Source organism: Marmota flaviventris, chromosome 14, assembly GCF_047511675.1.
Source record: "Marmota flaviventris isolate mMarFla1 chromosome 14, mMarFla1.hap1, whole genome shotgun sequence".
Lineage (NCBI taxonomy): Eukaryota > Metazoa > Chordata > Mammalia > Rodentia > Sciuridae > Marmota > Marmota flaviventris.
Window position 1 is genome coordinate 43,805,605 of NC_092511.1, and position 16,171 is coordinate 43,821,775.

Consider the following 16,171-nt stretch of genomic DNA (forward strand, 5'->3'; position numbering starts at 1 on the left):
GTTTCCATTTGCTAATGTTCTGCTGTTGGCAGACAGTAAATTTTTTAGCTAAGCAAATGTCAATTGTTGCTATAGCACTTCTTAAGTTAAAAATAAAGCTACATAATAATTGGCAGGGGCAATCTTAGGTAAATGTGGGAAAAAAGGCAAGGACTGATTAAGAAAAGGAAACCATCAACTTTCCCAGTGACTTGGAACACTTAGCATTGAATAATTAGGATGAAATCTGGTAAGAACTTGCAAAGGCAACTGAACAAGATAGGGTAAGAGTCTAGGGTAGCAGGTGTATTCCAGATAAAGTAGATCCAAGAGAAAAGGTCATTTTTTGTTTTGTTTAACCTCTCTGTTCAGATTGCAGAATAACTGTCTTGATTACATCACTTATAGGATTTTGATAAGCACTTAATAAGGGCTTAGTTGAGGTGGAAGACCTTAGTTTTGATTCTGACAGCAGTGAAGAGTGAGAAGAATGACTTAATACTTACATTGATTCCATACTCTGTATGAAATGAACAAGGAAATGAGAGGAAGATATAATTGTGAGGTATCCTGCAACGAAGACTTTCATTATATAAAATCAATCAGAAAGCACCTCAGAATAAATTTTAAAACATGATCTAACCACATTCTAACCAAGTTTTAGATAATTTTTGGTATTCTCTGACAGAATTGGCACATGACATTGAATCAGGTTGCAGTGAATTTTTTAACTATGAGGCCAAATGCAAAAAAAAAAAAAAAAAAAAAAAATATATATATATATATATATATATATATATGCGCAAGGGTGTTGAAGCCAACAAATAAATTGAATATGCAAATTCTTACATGTAATAGGATTTGGAATCTAGAAGGCATATTATCAAAAACTGTATCTAGTTTCTTTGGAGTTGATGGGTTGTTACAAATTAGAATTTATGGGCTGGGAGTGGTGGCCCATACCTGTAGTTCCAGCACTCAAAGAGGCTAAGGCAGGAAGATCACTTGAGCCCAGGAGTCCAGAAGTTCAAGGCCAGTCTGGGCAAGGGATATACCATATCCAAAGGGGAAAAAAAGAGAGACAGACAGACAAACTTAGATCAGGAAATACATAAGCTGCTTTAACTTTCTAGGTATTTGAGATAAGCAAGACCTTAAAAACCAAAAAAAACAAAACAAACAAACAAAAAAAACTATATAACAGAACAAACAAGAGGACATTTTCAAAAGTTCAGACTTAAAATAAACAGGTTCTTGTTTCAGAAAATATCAGTCTATTTAGGATAAGGGATACAGGTCCAAAGCCTTTCTAACTCAGTGGAAGAGGTGAAAAGGACAGACCTCATCTTTTGAGTTGGCTTGAAATTGCCAGATAGATTTGGCAGTCACCAGAACATTTCGTAATCAATTTACTTATCAAATACCCTTAACCACTGCCCTAGCAAGCCCTTAGTTTCAAAAGCACTTCTTCTTGGTGGAAGAGAGTGAAGGGAGGTTGGAAAGGGAAAGACAATGATCATAGGGTGCAATGCTTGTTACTGTGAATACTGTACATCTATTGTCTAATATGGTGACTATGGTTAAGAATAATGTATACTTGAAAACTGAGATCTTAAAAGTTCTCTACGTAAAAAAGAGGTGATGACTGTTAATTAGCTTGATTTAATCTGCTCACAAAGAATCCCCATATCAAAACCTCACCTTATATATACACTTTTTGGTTAATAAAGTTGGGGGGAGGGAAGCAACCCCATTTTGAGCCCAGCACCTGGCTTTAATTCACGAACACTGAGCATCAAGCGCCATGGCGAATTAAATCCCAGGGCGCACACAGGGGCGCTCATTCTTGGGAGCGCGGGCTCCGCTGGGCGGGCGGGGGGGCAAGAAGAGGCCTCGGAAGCTCGGCGTCCCCGTCTGCCCTCACTCCCGGGCCAGGCGGTCTCATTTACAGCGTTTGACGCGTGAACCCAGCGCGCTTGCGACTCGGGCGGGGGACAGGCGCGGAGGGCACCCAGCGGTCCCATGTGCTTCCTCCCTCTCGCGGCCGCCGCAGTCGCCGCGCCCCGAATCCCGCTCCGGCTCCTCGGCAGAGGGCTCGCCGCCGCCATGTCTACCAGCGAGCCACTCAAATCCGTGGACTACGAGGTGTTCGGGAGAGTACAGGGTAGGGGCCCCCCTACAATGAGAGAATGAAAGATGTTATGGGAGGAGGGGGAGAAAGCTGTGGGAAGCCCTTTCCATCTTAAGGACGCCCTTTCCCGCGGGGGCTGGAACTTCCGCTCGGCCATGACACAGCAGCAGCGGGTGGAAAGGAAGTGAAGCGCGCATGCGCTGGAGTGCTTGGGCGGGCACAGGGTGGGTTAAAGGAACCCACAAAGGAGCGAGGGTGGAGCGAGGGACGACTAGGGACTTAGAAGGGGGCGACTGATGGGGAGAAATGGGGAAGGAAGAGAATGACTTTGAATTAATGGTCCCTTTATTTGTCACTGAAACTAATTGGGCTTGACTTGAGTTTTAGGAAGGACACCTAAATGATATTTGAGGGCTCGCTTTATCAGGTTATTAGTACCCCTCCAAGCTGATAGTAGCTCTTCAGTTTATTATCTGATTTTTGTTTCATCATGAGTTTAATAGTTGCAAGGGATGTGATATCTGGCTTATTGTAAATGTTGATATTTGTAAATTAAAACGTTAAATCACTCTGAAATTTATCCAATGGACGATAAATACTGTGGTGATTTACTATCCACCATCATTCATTTAAAATAAAAGTTATTTAACACTGGGACATGATACATTATTCCTTTTCTTTTTCTTTTTTTGAACTTGATTTCTGTTTCACTTCCCCCACAGAATTTTATCCCATTGTTATGCTTGAGAGTTTCTTATTGCTTATTACACTTTCTGCTTTGTGTATGTGTGCATATATACCCATAGTATGTACAAATGGAATATTTTTCCTAATTTCCTTTGACAATAAGTCTCCAAAATATTAATTTTTCTTTTCTGGAGTGTGTTATTATTGCAATTATTATTACAACATAATTGGTGAAAATAATATAAATATATTTAAAACATGATAACCTTTAGTTATTAAAAGTTAAATTGTATTAGAAATTTCTATTTTTCCTTCTTTCTCTCTTTCTTTCTTTTGGTTCTGGGGATGGAATCCAGGGGAACTTTACTATTGAGCTACATGCTACATTCTGAACCTTTTTTTTTCCTCTGATAATATGTTTTTTGAAAAAAAAATTTGTTTGTTCTTACCAGTTATACTTGACAGTAGAATGTATTTTGACTACATATATGGAGTATAACTTCTCATTCTCCTGGCTTCTGAACCCTTTATTTTTTATTTTGAGACAAAGACAAATTTGCTAAGTAGCTTAGGGCCCTGCTAAATTGCTGAGGCTGGCCTGGAACTGATGATTCTCCTGCCTTGGCATCCTGAATGCTGGGATTACAGATGTATGTCAGAAATTTATTTCTTAAAGAGAGAACTGGGGTGTTTATGGGACCTTGATTAAAGGAAAGACTGAATTATCCTTTTATTTGGTACTTCATAGATTTTTACACTTTAGGACAAAGTACCAGAGTAAGGTTAAAAATGGGTGAAAGTATATCTTTTGCAAAGAGCCTTTCTTTGTAAGGTTGATCGTGGAAAGGGAGGTAGGAAGGGAGAACCAGGGCCAACAGATCTCAGGGCAATTTTAGGAAAGAATACATATGAAAGGTGAAGATCTGAAAAATGGTTCCTTTAAAATATCCATGGGTTTGTACCCTTAGGAAGTCTTGGAGTACCCCAGGAGTATGGGTACCCTGGTTTGAAAACTGCCACAATAAATCACTGAAGCCTATTATATAAAATATGAAAATGGTGACAAAGATCATCTGAGAAGTTTAGTTCACTTGACAGAGATGACAGTGATTAGGGTGTGTGTGTGTAAAAGAGTGTGTGCGTGAATTGCATGTGGGAAATTTGCTGTGATTGACCTATATGCTGAGCATCTCACTGTTCCTAATCGTCACAATTTTGTGAGATTCGGGTCTTCTTTATATTTTAACAAGGAGAAAACAGGTACAGAGAGGTTCAGTAACTTGGATAAGCCCTTAGATCAATGGAATTTGATACCAAGATTATCTCTCTTTGAAATTTGCAGTTTTATTTTACAGTGACATTTTCTGTTAATACAACATATATTTCAAATGATTTTAACTACCTTGTTGCATTTTTGTGCAGATAATGCTTACATGGGATATGAAGGTCAATTTGAGGCAAGTAAACATATAAAGACAGGAAATGTACTACTTAAAAAATAGTAGAGTTTAAAAAGTCAGATTTGGGCTGGGGTTGTGGCTCAGTGGTACAGCGCTCACCTAACATGCATGAGGCACTGGGTTCGATCCTCAGCACCACATACAAATAAAAAAGATATTGTGTCCACCTAAAACTAAAAAATAAATATTTAAATTAAAAAACTCAGGTTTAGGGAAGCTGGAGGAGCAGGGCTAGGCAGAGAGAGCATTGTGTCCATGAAGTCCCTGGCCTTCAGAAGGAAATGGAAGATAAAGTGACTAATTTAGAGAAAGCTGAAGAAGCAAAATTAAAAAAAGTATTCTCACCCGGGACAAAAGCCTCGAGGTTCAGATGTTTAAGGAAATGATTGCAGAAAGGGCAAATATATTTTGATTCTGGGGATTACAACATGCAAAAACAAGCAACTTCCTAACACAGCCCTGGATAACAAAGAGGTCACTGGTGGCTACGTTCCCACGCCACAGGACCTTCCTGAATGGAAACCATCCCTTGTTGCTGGCAAGCTGGCTGACTGATTTTTTTTTTTTTTTAAGAGAGAATGAGAGAGAGAGAGAGAATTTTTAATGTTTATTTTTTAGTTCTCGGTGGACACAACATCTTTGTTTTTATGTGGTGCTGAGGATCGAACCCGGGCCGCACGCATGCAGGCGAGTGCGCTACCGCTTGAGCCACATCCCCAGCCCCATGGCTGACTGATTTTAAAAAAGCTGCCTTGCACGAATTTTTCTAATTCCCTTAATTTCTCCTTATTATGCCACTTATTCACTTTTTGTTTCCTTTCATTCACTAAGTCATTTGAGAGTGACAACTTTGCAGGTAGTAATAGCATGTGCTGCTATTGTAAGGGAATATATATGTGCAGAGTGTTTTTTTTTTTTTTTTTTTTGTGGTGGTGGCGACTGGGGATTGAATTCTGGGGCACTCAACCACTGAGCCACATCCCTATCCCAATTTTTGTATTTTATTTAGAGACAGGGTCTCATTGAGTTGCTTACCGCCTTGTTTTTGCTGAGGCTGGCTTTGAATTGATCTCCTGCCTCAGCCCTGGGATTACAAGCATGAGCCACCACACCCAGCTATGTGTTTTTATTAGTTTAACAGTGCACTGATGAAAAGGACGAGTTAGAGAAACATAAGTTATCTACTTGAAAATATTTGTATATATTAACTAATTCTAGTATAGGACTGGTTCCAACAAGTAACAATCAAATTTTACTATTTCAATGTTTCATCTTAATTATCGCTTTATATAATACTCTTATTTAATATAACCTCTGATGTATTGGTTTTTTTTTATGTATTTTCCTTTTGAATTTTGTAGAACAGAAGTTTAAGACCACAAGTTGCAAGAAAGATCACATGATTCAAACACAAATAGATGGGGCTCTGAAAGATTTGTCTAACTGTGCTTGCACTTGAATGGCTTTAAACCTGTTTCTGCTTTAACAATAGAATTTTACTTGGACAATATTTGCCCATTCTGGTATAACTTACATGACTTCAGTGCTTAATAGCTGCATTCTTATTTGTTCTGCAGTGTTGAAGACCTTTCATCGTTGAAGATGTGAATGAAGTATGCATGTGCATTGACTGTTGAGTTCACATTTGTGCCATTTTTGTAAATATAGTAGTTTTGTACAACCTTTCCAAAGGGGGGAAAAAAAAGAAAGTCAGGTTTAGGATGATAACTCCTACAATTTGTAGTATGTTAAATGGAAGAGAGTACATGCACACTATTGTTTTATCAAGGTGGAATATATGGTACAAATTCACAGAAACATATTTGCACCCATATGTACTGACATTCTTTGACAGCTTAGGATGGGCCAAATTCTGTACTCAGTATTTTACATGCGTTTTCCATTTAATTTTCCTTCTTTTGACCTCAATCATTTCCTTGTCTAAAAGAGAAATTGAGGCATAGAGAGGTAACTTTCCCAGGTAACACAGATTTAAGTTGTGGAGCTGGGATTTGAACCTTGACAGACTATACTAGCACCCATGCTCTTCATGACTATTTCCTGTTGATTTTCCCCTCAATACCCTTTCCATCCTTACTTTGCCTTCTTCCTGACCTGTGCACTGAACACATGGATTGAAGCAGGACATGTGGATCTGATCATTTGTATCATTCCAGATGCCCCTCAGGATGTTTGGACTGTCATTTTGACTGTAGGGAAGTTTGACCTGGTCAGTAAGCACAGCACACCCAGAAACACTGCAGCCTCCCATTTTCTCTTTCTCACTTGCTGGCATTCTCTGTCATTGTTTCCATATATAGTTCTTTGTTTCTTAAAATTGCTTACAATTTTTCTTGTGATTGCGTAAGAAATAAACAAATATAAACCATTGGCCTTTTATTCAAGTCATGATTATGAAGAAGTGATTGTGTCTATAAATCATCAAAAATGAAATTTTTGTTTTAATAATATAAAACATAATGAAGGGCTGGGGCTGTAGCTCAGTGGCAGATTTCTTGCCTAGCATGTGTGAGGCACTGGGTTCAATACTTAGCACCACATAAAAATAAACTAAGGTATTCTGTCCATTTACAACTATAAATAAATAAATAGATAAGCAAACATAGTAAATAAAAACAATGAAAAGAACATTATAAAATTAACTTTTAGTTTAAAACCATAGGATAATAAAATCTTGGTGAAAATTGGTTTGATGGAAATAATGACTATGAAAGTGAATTCACAGTGGAAGAAGATATATTTGGGAACATTTAATATGGACAAAATATGGTTGACAGATTGTCATTAAAATATTTACATGGAGGGCTGGAGTTGAAGCTCAGTGGTAGAGTGCTTGCCTAGCATGTGTGAGGCACTGGGTTCAATCCTCAACACCACATTAAAAAAAATAATAATAACAGGAGCATGTCCATCTACAACTAAAAATATATTTAAAAAATATTTACATGGAAAGCATTCCCAGTGAAAATAGATTCAATGACATGAAAATTCAATGAAATGGAAAATGATTTAACTTTTTTATATGGAAAAATGACCACTGAGTTAAATTGGCTTATTGGAGTTCAACACAGAAAGTATTTTGCAACTAAAACAATGTGTGTTGATATATTTCTATTTGGAATGTTTGAATTTAAAATACCCTTGGTGACAGAATATTCTAGAGGGCATACACACTGCACTCTCCCTTTCAAATACACAGCCTCTTATTTTCAAATGTATTGGAATTCCAATATGTAGTTTATAAGATGGCTGTTTAAAATTCAGGAAAACACATTTACAAATTACAAATAGTTAGCTTCTTAGGCTTATCCTCAAAGTCTGCATATAAATCCTTTTGACTACTGCTGCTTTCCATTGCTTCTTCCTTTACTTTTTTAGAAATAAACTTTTTGTTTAGAAAAGTTGGGAAGATAGTATGGAGACAACATAACTGGTATGAGGCAATATTGATACATTATTATTTTTTTGGTTTGTGGGGGGACCAGGGGCGCTTAATCTCTGAGCCACATCCCCAGCCCTTTTTTGTATTTTATTTAGAGACAGGGTCTCCCTGAGTTGCTTAGGGCCTCACTAAATTGCCGAGGCTGGCTTTGAACTCAAGATCTACCTGCCTCAGCCTCCAGAGTCACTGGGATTATAGCCATGTGCCACCACACCTAGCTTGATACATTATTTTTAATGCAAGTCCATACTTGATTTGGATTTTCTTAATTTATGTAATGTCCTCTTTCTGTTCCAGGATCCCATCTAGGATACCCTGTTACATTTAATTGCCTCGCCTCCCTAGACTCTTCTAGGCTATGATATTTTCAGACTTTTGTCTTTTTTTTTTTTTTTTTTTAATTTCTGGGGATTGAACCCAGGGGAGCTTTACCTCTGAGCTATGGCCCCAGTCTTTTTTTTTTTTTTAAATACAAGTTCTCACTAAGTTGGTGAGGCTGGCCCTGAATTTGCAATCCTCCTGCTTCTGCCTCCTGAGTTGCTGGGATTACAGTATATGCCACAGAGCCTAGCATTTAACCTTGTTTTTGATGACCTTAGCAGTTTAAAGAGTACTTTGAAGTCAAGTACTTTGTAGATTGCTCTCCAATTAGAATTGGTCTGATATTTTGACATGCTAAGACTTGGGTTTATGGGTTATTGGGAAGAAGACCATTATCATCACACCATGTCAAGGGTACATAACAACTTACAGCTGTTATGTTGACTTTGATCACCTGGCTGAGATAGCATTTGTCAGGTTTCTCCACTGTACAGCTATTTTCTCTCCTTCCTTTTCCATTCTCTACTTTCTCTTTCTTTTCCTTCCTTTCTTTTTTTCTTAGTACTAAAGATTCAGCCTAACCTTACTACTGAGTTATGTTCCCGGCTTTTTTATTTTTTGAGACAGGGTCTTGCTAAATTGCTGAGACTGGCCCTGAACTTGCAATTCTCCTGCCTCAGCCTCCTGAGTAGCTGGGATTATGACATATACCATGATGCCTGGCTCTATCCTACACTTTAAAAAAAATCTCATTTTTTTTAATGTGAACATAAAGGGAATTTATTGTAAGACTGCAGAAAGTTATGTGTTATTTAACATTTATTGAAAGTATTAAGTACATACCTCTGGCTAATGGATAAAGGAGAGCAAAGGAGGTTTTTTTTTTTTGGTAAAATCTCCATATTCTTGAGAAGCTCTTCCCCAAGACCCCCACCAACTTCTGTTGCATTGGGAGCTTAGGGAACAGGGTTAGTGGAATAGGGGACTGAACCTATGTTCTTAAAGTATTTGTAGCTATGGCCTGGCTTATCATATTTCTCTGGATGTGTAGTTATATTCACATCTAGAATAATACAGTCTGAAAATTTGAAAGGGAAATTGATTAAACTGTCTACAGATACTTTGATGCTTTACCAGCTCTCAGGTCAATATTAATGATACTCCTAGAATAGCATTGTGGCAATCTGTTGGTTGACATGTGCCTTAGAAATTCAAGTTTGTTTTTGATACTATTAATTCAGTTTTAGAATGCAAGTAGCTTATTGAAGTCCTGATATAAATAGTAATTTTATTAAAGATTGCTGAAAATACAAACTGCAATGAGTAATTAAATGGATTCAGCACATAATTTGGATGTACATATTTTTCTTTATGTGCACAGGAAAATAGAAAAGCTGTTTTTTAGAGGTTGAAATTTTAAGTACATTAAAGTCAAAAAACATAAGCCTGGTTGACTCCAATTCCCTCTTGGCTTCTTTGTTCCTACAGCATTTCATTAATAGTTCCATTATACTTCTTGGTTTTACTTCTCTTCCACCCATTCTGTTTTCTGCTGCAGTTATTTGTGTACATGGCTATGTCTCTCACTAGACAATAAGGATACGATTTTGAAGGTCAAGCTGGTGGCTTGTTTTTATATCTCCTAGAGGGCTGTGCCTCTAGTGGAGACTTCAAGTGTCTTGAATTAAATTGAAGTGCTTGGGGACAGTTAGCTCTTAGAGAAAACAGTAGCATGATGGCTCTTTCAATTATTACAAAGATGTCATCGTGTGTGGCTCTAGGGAACAGACCCTAGACCACGAGGAAAGGTCAAATGAGGCAGAATTTTATGACATATGAGGAAAGATTTTAAACAATTATGGATGTTTAAAAATCATTAAGGACTGCTTTGTAGCAGCTAGATCACTTCCTGAATTCAAAATTGAGTCAGAGCCCAGGATGGAGGGGTACATTGCAATATGAAAATCTGATTTTACATGAAAGTCAGAGCCCAGGATGGAGGGTTACATTGCAATATGAAAATCTGATTTTACATGAAAGGCTGCTGACATTTAAAATTCATCATATGGTTTCTTTAAATATCAACGCTTCTTTGTAGATTTAAAGTGTATTTGCTTTGCAAATATTCATGTCAGGTTTCCCACTGATCCGTCCTTCCACAAAGTGAGGAACAGTTGCTGCTGACTGAGTCTTGACTGAGCAACATACTGTGCTTGAGCCTTTTATAACTGAAAGGGCTAATATCTGTCCCAGTTTCCAGAGCTGTGTGTCATATCAGCTTCCCTTCTCTTTAGCAAGCGAGGTGGAAGCGGCGCGGGAGGCCCTGAAAACTCACAGAAGCATCTTTTTCAGCAGAGGCCTTGACCTAAGAGTGTCTGTTTCAGCTTGCTGTGATAAACTGCAGAAAATATGTCTCCATGTCCACCTTTTCTTTCTATGTAGATGTCTCTGGATTGCACAGTATTCATCAAACTAGGGGTCAGGACTTTCAGAAAGATTCTGGAAAATTCCAAGCGTGCTATGGTGCTTTGAATGGTTGATTCCCACATGATTTGCTGCTTTGCAAAGTTAATGGTCTGGAGTCTTAAGACCCCTTAACACACATTCCTTGTAAGAATTTAAAATAAGGGGTGTTGTTTGAGGGGCCTAGTAAATAGCACACATCTTCATTATGTGAGTTATTGACAGGGAAGACAAAAAGTAAAGCAGAGTTTGGGGGGTGTGGCCTATATCTGCAGGTAAGTGAACTTTATAATAACCTGTACTGCAGAATTAAATACACCCAACTGGGCACAGGCAGGGCTACTCTAAGACAGAAAAGAGTATGATCCCTGTGGATACTTTGCTCTCAGCAGGAGGAAGAAGAAGAAGCATGCTTCTCCTGCTAAACTTACCCAAAGGATGAGTCACTACATGTCCCTGGGAATGAATCAGGGGCAGGGAAGAAGGTGGGCCAGAAATGTCACACTAAAGGATAATCCTCCTCCTGGAAGGAACTATTGCTAGGGAGCAAAAGGCTTTTTCTACAGAAATAAATCTTAAAGTGTGGGAAAATTCGGTTCTGTTTAAAGTACTTCAAGATGATCTGCACTTTGGAGTTTTTTGTTTTATTTTGATTTGTTTTTTTGGTGTGGAACAATAGTAAAAATAAGGGAGATTTTGTGGTGAGCAAAATTGAATAATGATCCTATTCTACAGATAGAGAGAGGAATGACTGCATCACAATCCTGTTTTCTGCTGCATGTATGTGATTTTTAAAAAATTGAAATATGGTTCATATAACACTAAATACAAAGCACGTTTTGATATATTCACAGTACTTCGCAACTATTACCACTTTCTATTTCCAGAGAAGATCTATCACCCCCAAAAGAATACCTCCTCCTCTTTTTTTTTTTTTTTTTTTTTTTGAGGTACTGGAGATTGAACCCAGGGGAATTCTGCCACTGAGCTACACCCCTAACCCTTTTTATTTTTTATTTTGAGACAGGGTCTTTCAAAGTTGCCCAGGCTCTGCCTTGAACTTGGATCCTCCTCCCTCAGTCACTCATCCCCACAGTACTTGGGATTAGTTGTGTACCACTAGGTTTGTCTCTCCAGTCTCTTGAATTCTCCATTCCCCACCCCTCCTCACTTCTTCCTCCATCTTCTGGCACTTACAATCTTTTAGGAAGTTAGGGCCAGAGCCTTTCCCTCATGGTTTCAAGGTGGCTGCGATAACTCTAAACATTATATTCACATCACAGTCAGCAAAGAGAGGCAAATGAAATACCCCTGGCTGGGTCAGTCTCTGCGGAAGAGCTTTTCTGATAGCCTCAACCAGTGACTTGGCTTACCTCTCACTAGGCCACCCCTGCCATAAGGGTGACTAGGAAACATAGAAGGTCACTTTGCTGCCTCCAGGTAAAACAGAATTCTTTTAGGAAGAAGGGAAAACAATCTGTATGTGCCATAGGCATTTATATATTAAGTAATGTTAAAACATAGTTATTACATTTGGTATTCTTTCTCAAGTAGTGACCCCAAAGAACACATTACAGAAAGACTGTGATCTCCAGGGTTTCAACCTGAAAACATTAAATCTATAACCAAGGCAACCGAAATCTCTATTAAATACATGTTGAATCTTTCATATATGATTTATCTCAGTCTTTTTTTTTTCCATCTGTCACTGCCTAAAATAATAACATTTTGTATTCCAGTCAGTGTAGTTATGTGCATATTTGCAATGTTAATAATGAATTATTATGGGTTAGTTAAATATGTCACTTAAATCCTGCAGTTCTACCATTTTAAGTTTTTTTTTTTTTTTTTGTACAGGCGATTGTACTTGGGCACTTAACCACTGAGCCATATCCTCAGCCCTTTTTGTATTTTATTTAGAGACTGGCTTTGAACTTAAGATCCTTCTGCCTCAGCCTTCTGAGCCACTGGGATTACAGGCGTGTGCCACCATACCCTGCCATTTTAAGATTTTTAAAGTAACTACGTATGTGTGTGTCCTTACCATTCATAGTTATAAACACTTTAAAATTTAAAACTTCAAAAACTTAAACCAAATTAGCATACACACATGAATTTATCACATATAAAACAGTATAAGAGGATTGATGATGAAAAGTATCAGCCACCACATCCTGCTCTAGTTTCCCACCCCAAATCCTGAAGGTTCTTTAAGACAACCAACTTAAGTATTTCTCTTTTTTTAGTTATCATGGTTATATCTGTTATATATATATATGCACTGTGTATATGCCTAATGTTATGTACATGCCTAATGTCAACTGAGGCACTATCGAGTAACTTCTTGCTATCTTTTATAGTTGAGTGTGCATATATGCATAAGTATATATATGTGTATATATATATATATATATATATATATATATATATATATATATAAAATATTCAATCACTATGTATTATGACTTACGTAGAGTTCTACTTGTAAAATTGAGATTCTTTCCAGAACTTTAATGCAGTGTATTTAGTGTCACCATTTTAAAAACAGATTTAAATTCTAGTCAGTATGGTTATATGTATATTTGTGATATTAATAATGAATTATTATGGGGTACCTAAGTATGTCACTTAAATATTCATCAGCTAGTTTTATTTATTTATTCAACAACTGTGAGCTTAGCTTTGGTCTAGGTGCTAGGTGAACAAGACAGGAAAAATCCTGCCCTCATGGAACTTAGTAGTTTATTGTGAAGACAGGAATTTGAAAATACATAAATAAATTCATAATAATATCATATGGTAATCGATAGTATGCATGTGTGTGTGTGTGTGTGTGTGTGTGTGTGTGTGTGCAGGAAACGGGAGCATTGCTGTTTTAGACAAATTAGTCAGGAAATATTTCTCTAAGGAGGTGACATTTGTGTGGAGAGGAGTAATGAGAAGGAATCAGTCATTAAGACCCAGACAAGGAGCATCTCAGGCAGAAGGAATAATTAGTGCAGAGGTCATGAGGGAGGAATGTGCTTGGCATGGGTAAGGAGTCCCCAGGAGCAGTCTGACTGGAATAAAGAGAGAGGGAGTGCTAGAGATAAAGGTAGAGGCATTAGGAAGGGGCCTAGTGACTCTGGTAATCGAATACATTTCATTTTGAATATCATGGGGAACCACTGGAGAATTTTAAGCAGGGGATGGAAGTTATTTGATTTTACATAAGAAAAGCGAACCACCTTGGCTGCTTTATGAAGAATACATTCTAGGAGGCAGAACTAGAAGCAGGGGGACTATTAAGGAGGTTCTTGCAGTAGATTAGTTGGATTATGGAAACTTTAGGTATAAAAACATTCATACCAATTCCTTTATAAAAGTGGGAGCAGAACTGAACTACTTTTCAATAAGTCTCCAGTAAAGTTTGGGGCCTAGAAATAATTTTGAAAATAAGGGAATGCGTGGTTGTGAGTATTTAACTATGTGTGGTATCCAAATGTGCCAAAATTCCAACTTTGGGGCTTTACACAGCTCTTCCATTTATAATGTTATTCTACTTTCATCATACCAGTATTTTCTCAAGATTGAAGTCTCAACTCTTAAGATCCAATCTTTTTTTAAAATTTTTCATTGTTGATTGTTCAAAACATTACATAGTTCTTGATATATCATATTTCACACTTTGATTCAAGTGGGTTATGAACTCCCATTTTTACCCCGTATACAAATTGCAGAATCACATCAGTTACACATCCATTGATTCACATATTGCCATACTAGTGTCTGTTGTATTCTGCTGCCTTTCCTATCCTCTACTATCCTCCCTCCCCTCCCCTCCCCTCCCCTCTTCTCTCTCTACCCCCTCTACTGTCATTCATTTCTCCCCCTTGTATTATTTTCCCCTTTCCCCTCACTTCCTCTTGTATGTAATTTTGTATAACCCTGAGGGTCTCCTTCCATTTCCATGCAATTTCCCTTCTCTCTCCCTTTCCCTCCCACCTCTCATCCCAGTTTAATGTTAATCTTCTTCTCATGCTCTTCGTCCCTACTCTGTTCTTAGTTACTCTCCTTATATCAAAGAAGACATTTGGCATTTGTTTTTTAGGGATTGGCTAGCTTCACTTAGCATAATCTGCTCTAATGCCATCCATTTCCCTGCAAATTCTATGATTTTGTCATTTTTTAATGCAGAGTAATATTCCATTGTGTATAAATGCCACATTTTTTTTATCCATTCGTTAAGATCCAATCTTTAACAAGCACTTCTAAAACTTACCAAGATTGGATCATGTGTCTGGTAAACTCTCACTTGCATCCAGGTTTATGCAATCTACAGCAATTTTAATTGCCTGTTTACTTTTCTTTTTTATTATTAATTAATTTTTAAAAATTTATATATGACAGCGGAATGCATTACAATTCTTATTCCACATATAAAGCACAATTTTTCATATCTCAGGTTGTATATAAAGTATATTCACACCAATTCATGTCTTCATACATGTACTTTGGATAATAATGTCCATCACATTCCACCATCATTTCTAACCCCATGCCCCCTCCTTTCCCCTCCAACCCCGCCCTATCTAGAGTTCATCTATTCCTCCCATGCTCCCCTATCCTACCCACTATGAATCAGTCTCCTTATATCAGAGAAAACATTTGGCATTTGTTTTTTTGGGGGGGATTGGCTAACTTCACTTACCATTATCTTCTCTAACTCCATCCATTTACCTGCAAAAACTACTGTAATATTTCATCTCACTCCAGTCAGAATGGCAGCTATTATGAATACAAACAACAATAAGTGTTGGTGAGGATGTAGGGAAAAAGGTACACTCATACACTGATGGTGGGACTGCAAATTGGTGCAGCTGATATGGAAAGCAGTATGGAGATTTCTTGGAAAATTGGGACTGGAACCACCATTTGACCCAACTATCCCTCTCCTCCGGTCTATATCCAAACGACTTAAAAATAGCATACTACAGGGACACAGCCACATCAATGTTTATAGCAGCACAATTCACAATAGCTAAACTGTGGAACCAACCAAATGCCCTTCAATAGATGAATGGATAAAAAAAAATGGGCATATATACACAATGGAATCGTACTCAGCCTGTTTACTTTTCTACCTCTCCCACTTGACTAGATGAAGTTCCTAGATGCAGGAACTATGTCTTATATACCCATCTCATTACTTGCATTTAGAATTAGACAATTAATATTATTTTTGTCAAGTGAATAATCAATGTCTAACTGTATGCTTATTAAATATATTTGAGTTGCCTGAATCCTAGCTTATGTCTGTGTAAAAAAAAAAAAAAATTCTGTCAATAGACCGATTTAGGTAATTTCCTTAATCTGACAACACATAATTTGTAGAATATCTGTGTTTGATGCCTCTTATAAAAATTCTTACATCCCCTTCACAAAAAGCGAATGTCCTTTTTTTTCTTTCATCAGTGAATAGATGGTGGAAGGGCTGTTTGGGATTCATGTGCTGAAAGGATTGCTCTTCACTGTGTTGAGTGTCGTCATCTTCCCTCTATGGGCAGCTCCAGTATTTCTAGCAATAGGTTATAAGGGTGAAAGGAGCAATCTAAGAGACAGGCTGCCTAAGCAGCTACAACTCCAGGTCCAAGAAGGGTGCTAGAGAGTGGGTTTTGCCTTTTCATC

The 16,171-nt window shown here is 37.7% G+C and overlaps 1 protein-coding gene and 1 pseudogene across 3 annotated transcripts in view; both read left to right on the forward strand.

Moving 5' to 3' along the window:
• Positions 1-1,840: 1,840 nt before the first annotated feature.
• The window catches only part of Acyp2 (acylphosphatase 2), a 178,057-nt gene continuing 163,726 nt past the window's right edge, over positions 1,841-16,171 (forward strand). Inside the window, exon 1 of one of the 3 annotated variants that reach the window (XM_071601236.1) lies at positions 1,841-2,143. In XM_071601236.1, the coding sequence (XP_071457337.1) occupies positions 2,002-2,143 (142 nt within the window). In that variant the 5' untranslated portion in view covers positions 1,841-2,001. The remainder of the gene's footprint in view (positions 2,144-16,171) is intronic. The other 2 variants (XM_071601237.1, XM_071601235.1) reach the window with 2 other exon arrangements.
• On the forward strand, positions 4,539-4,812 carry LOC114091791 (cAMP-regulated phosphoprotein 19 pseudogene; annotated as a pseudogene).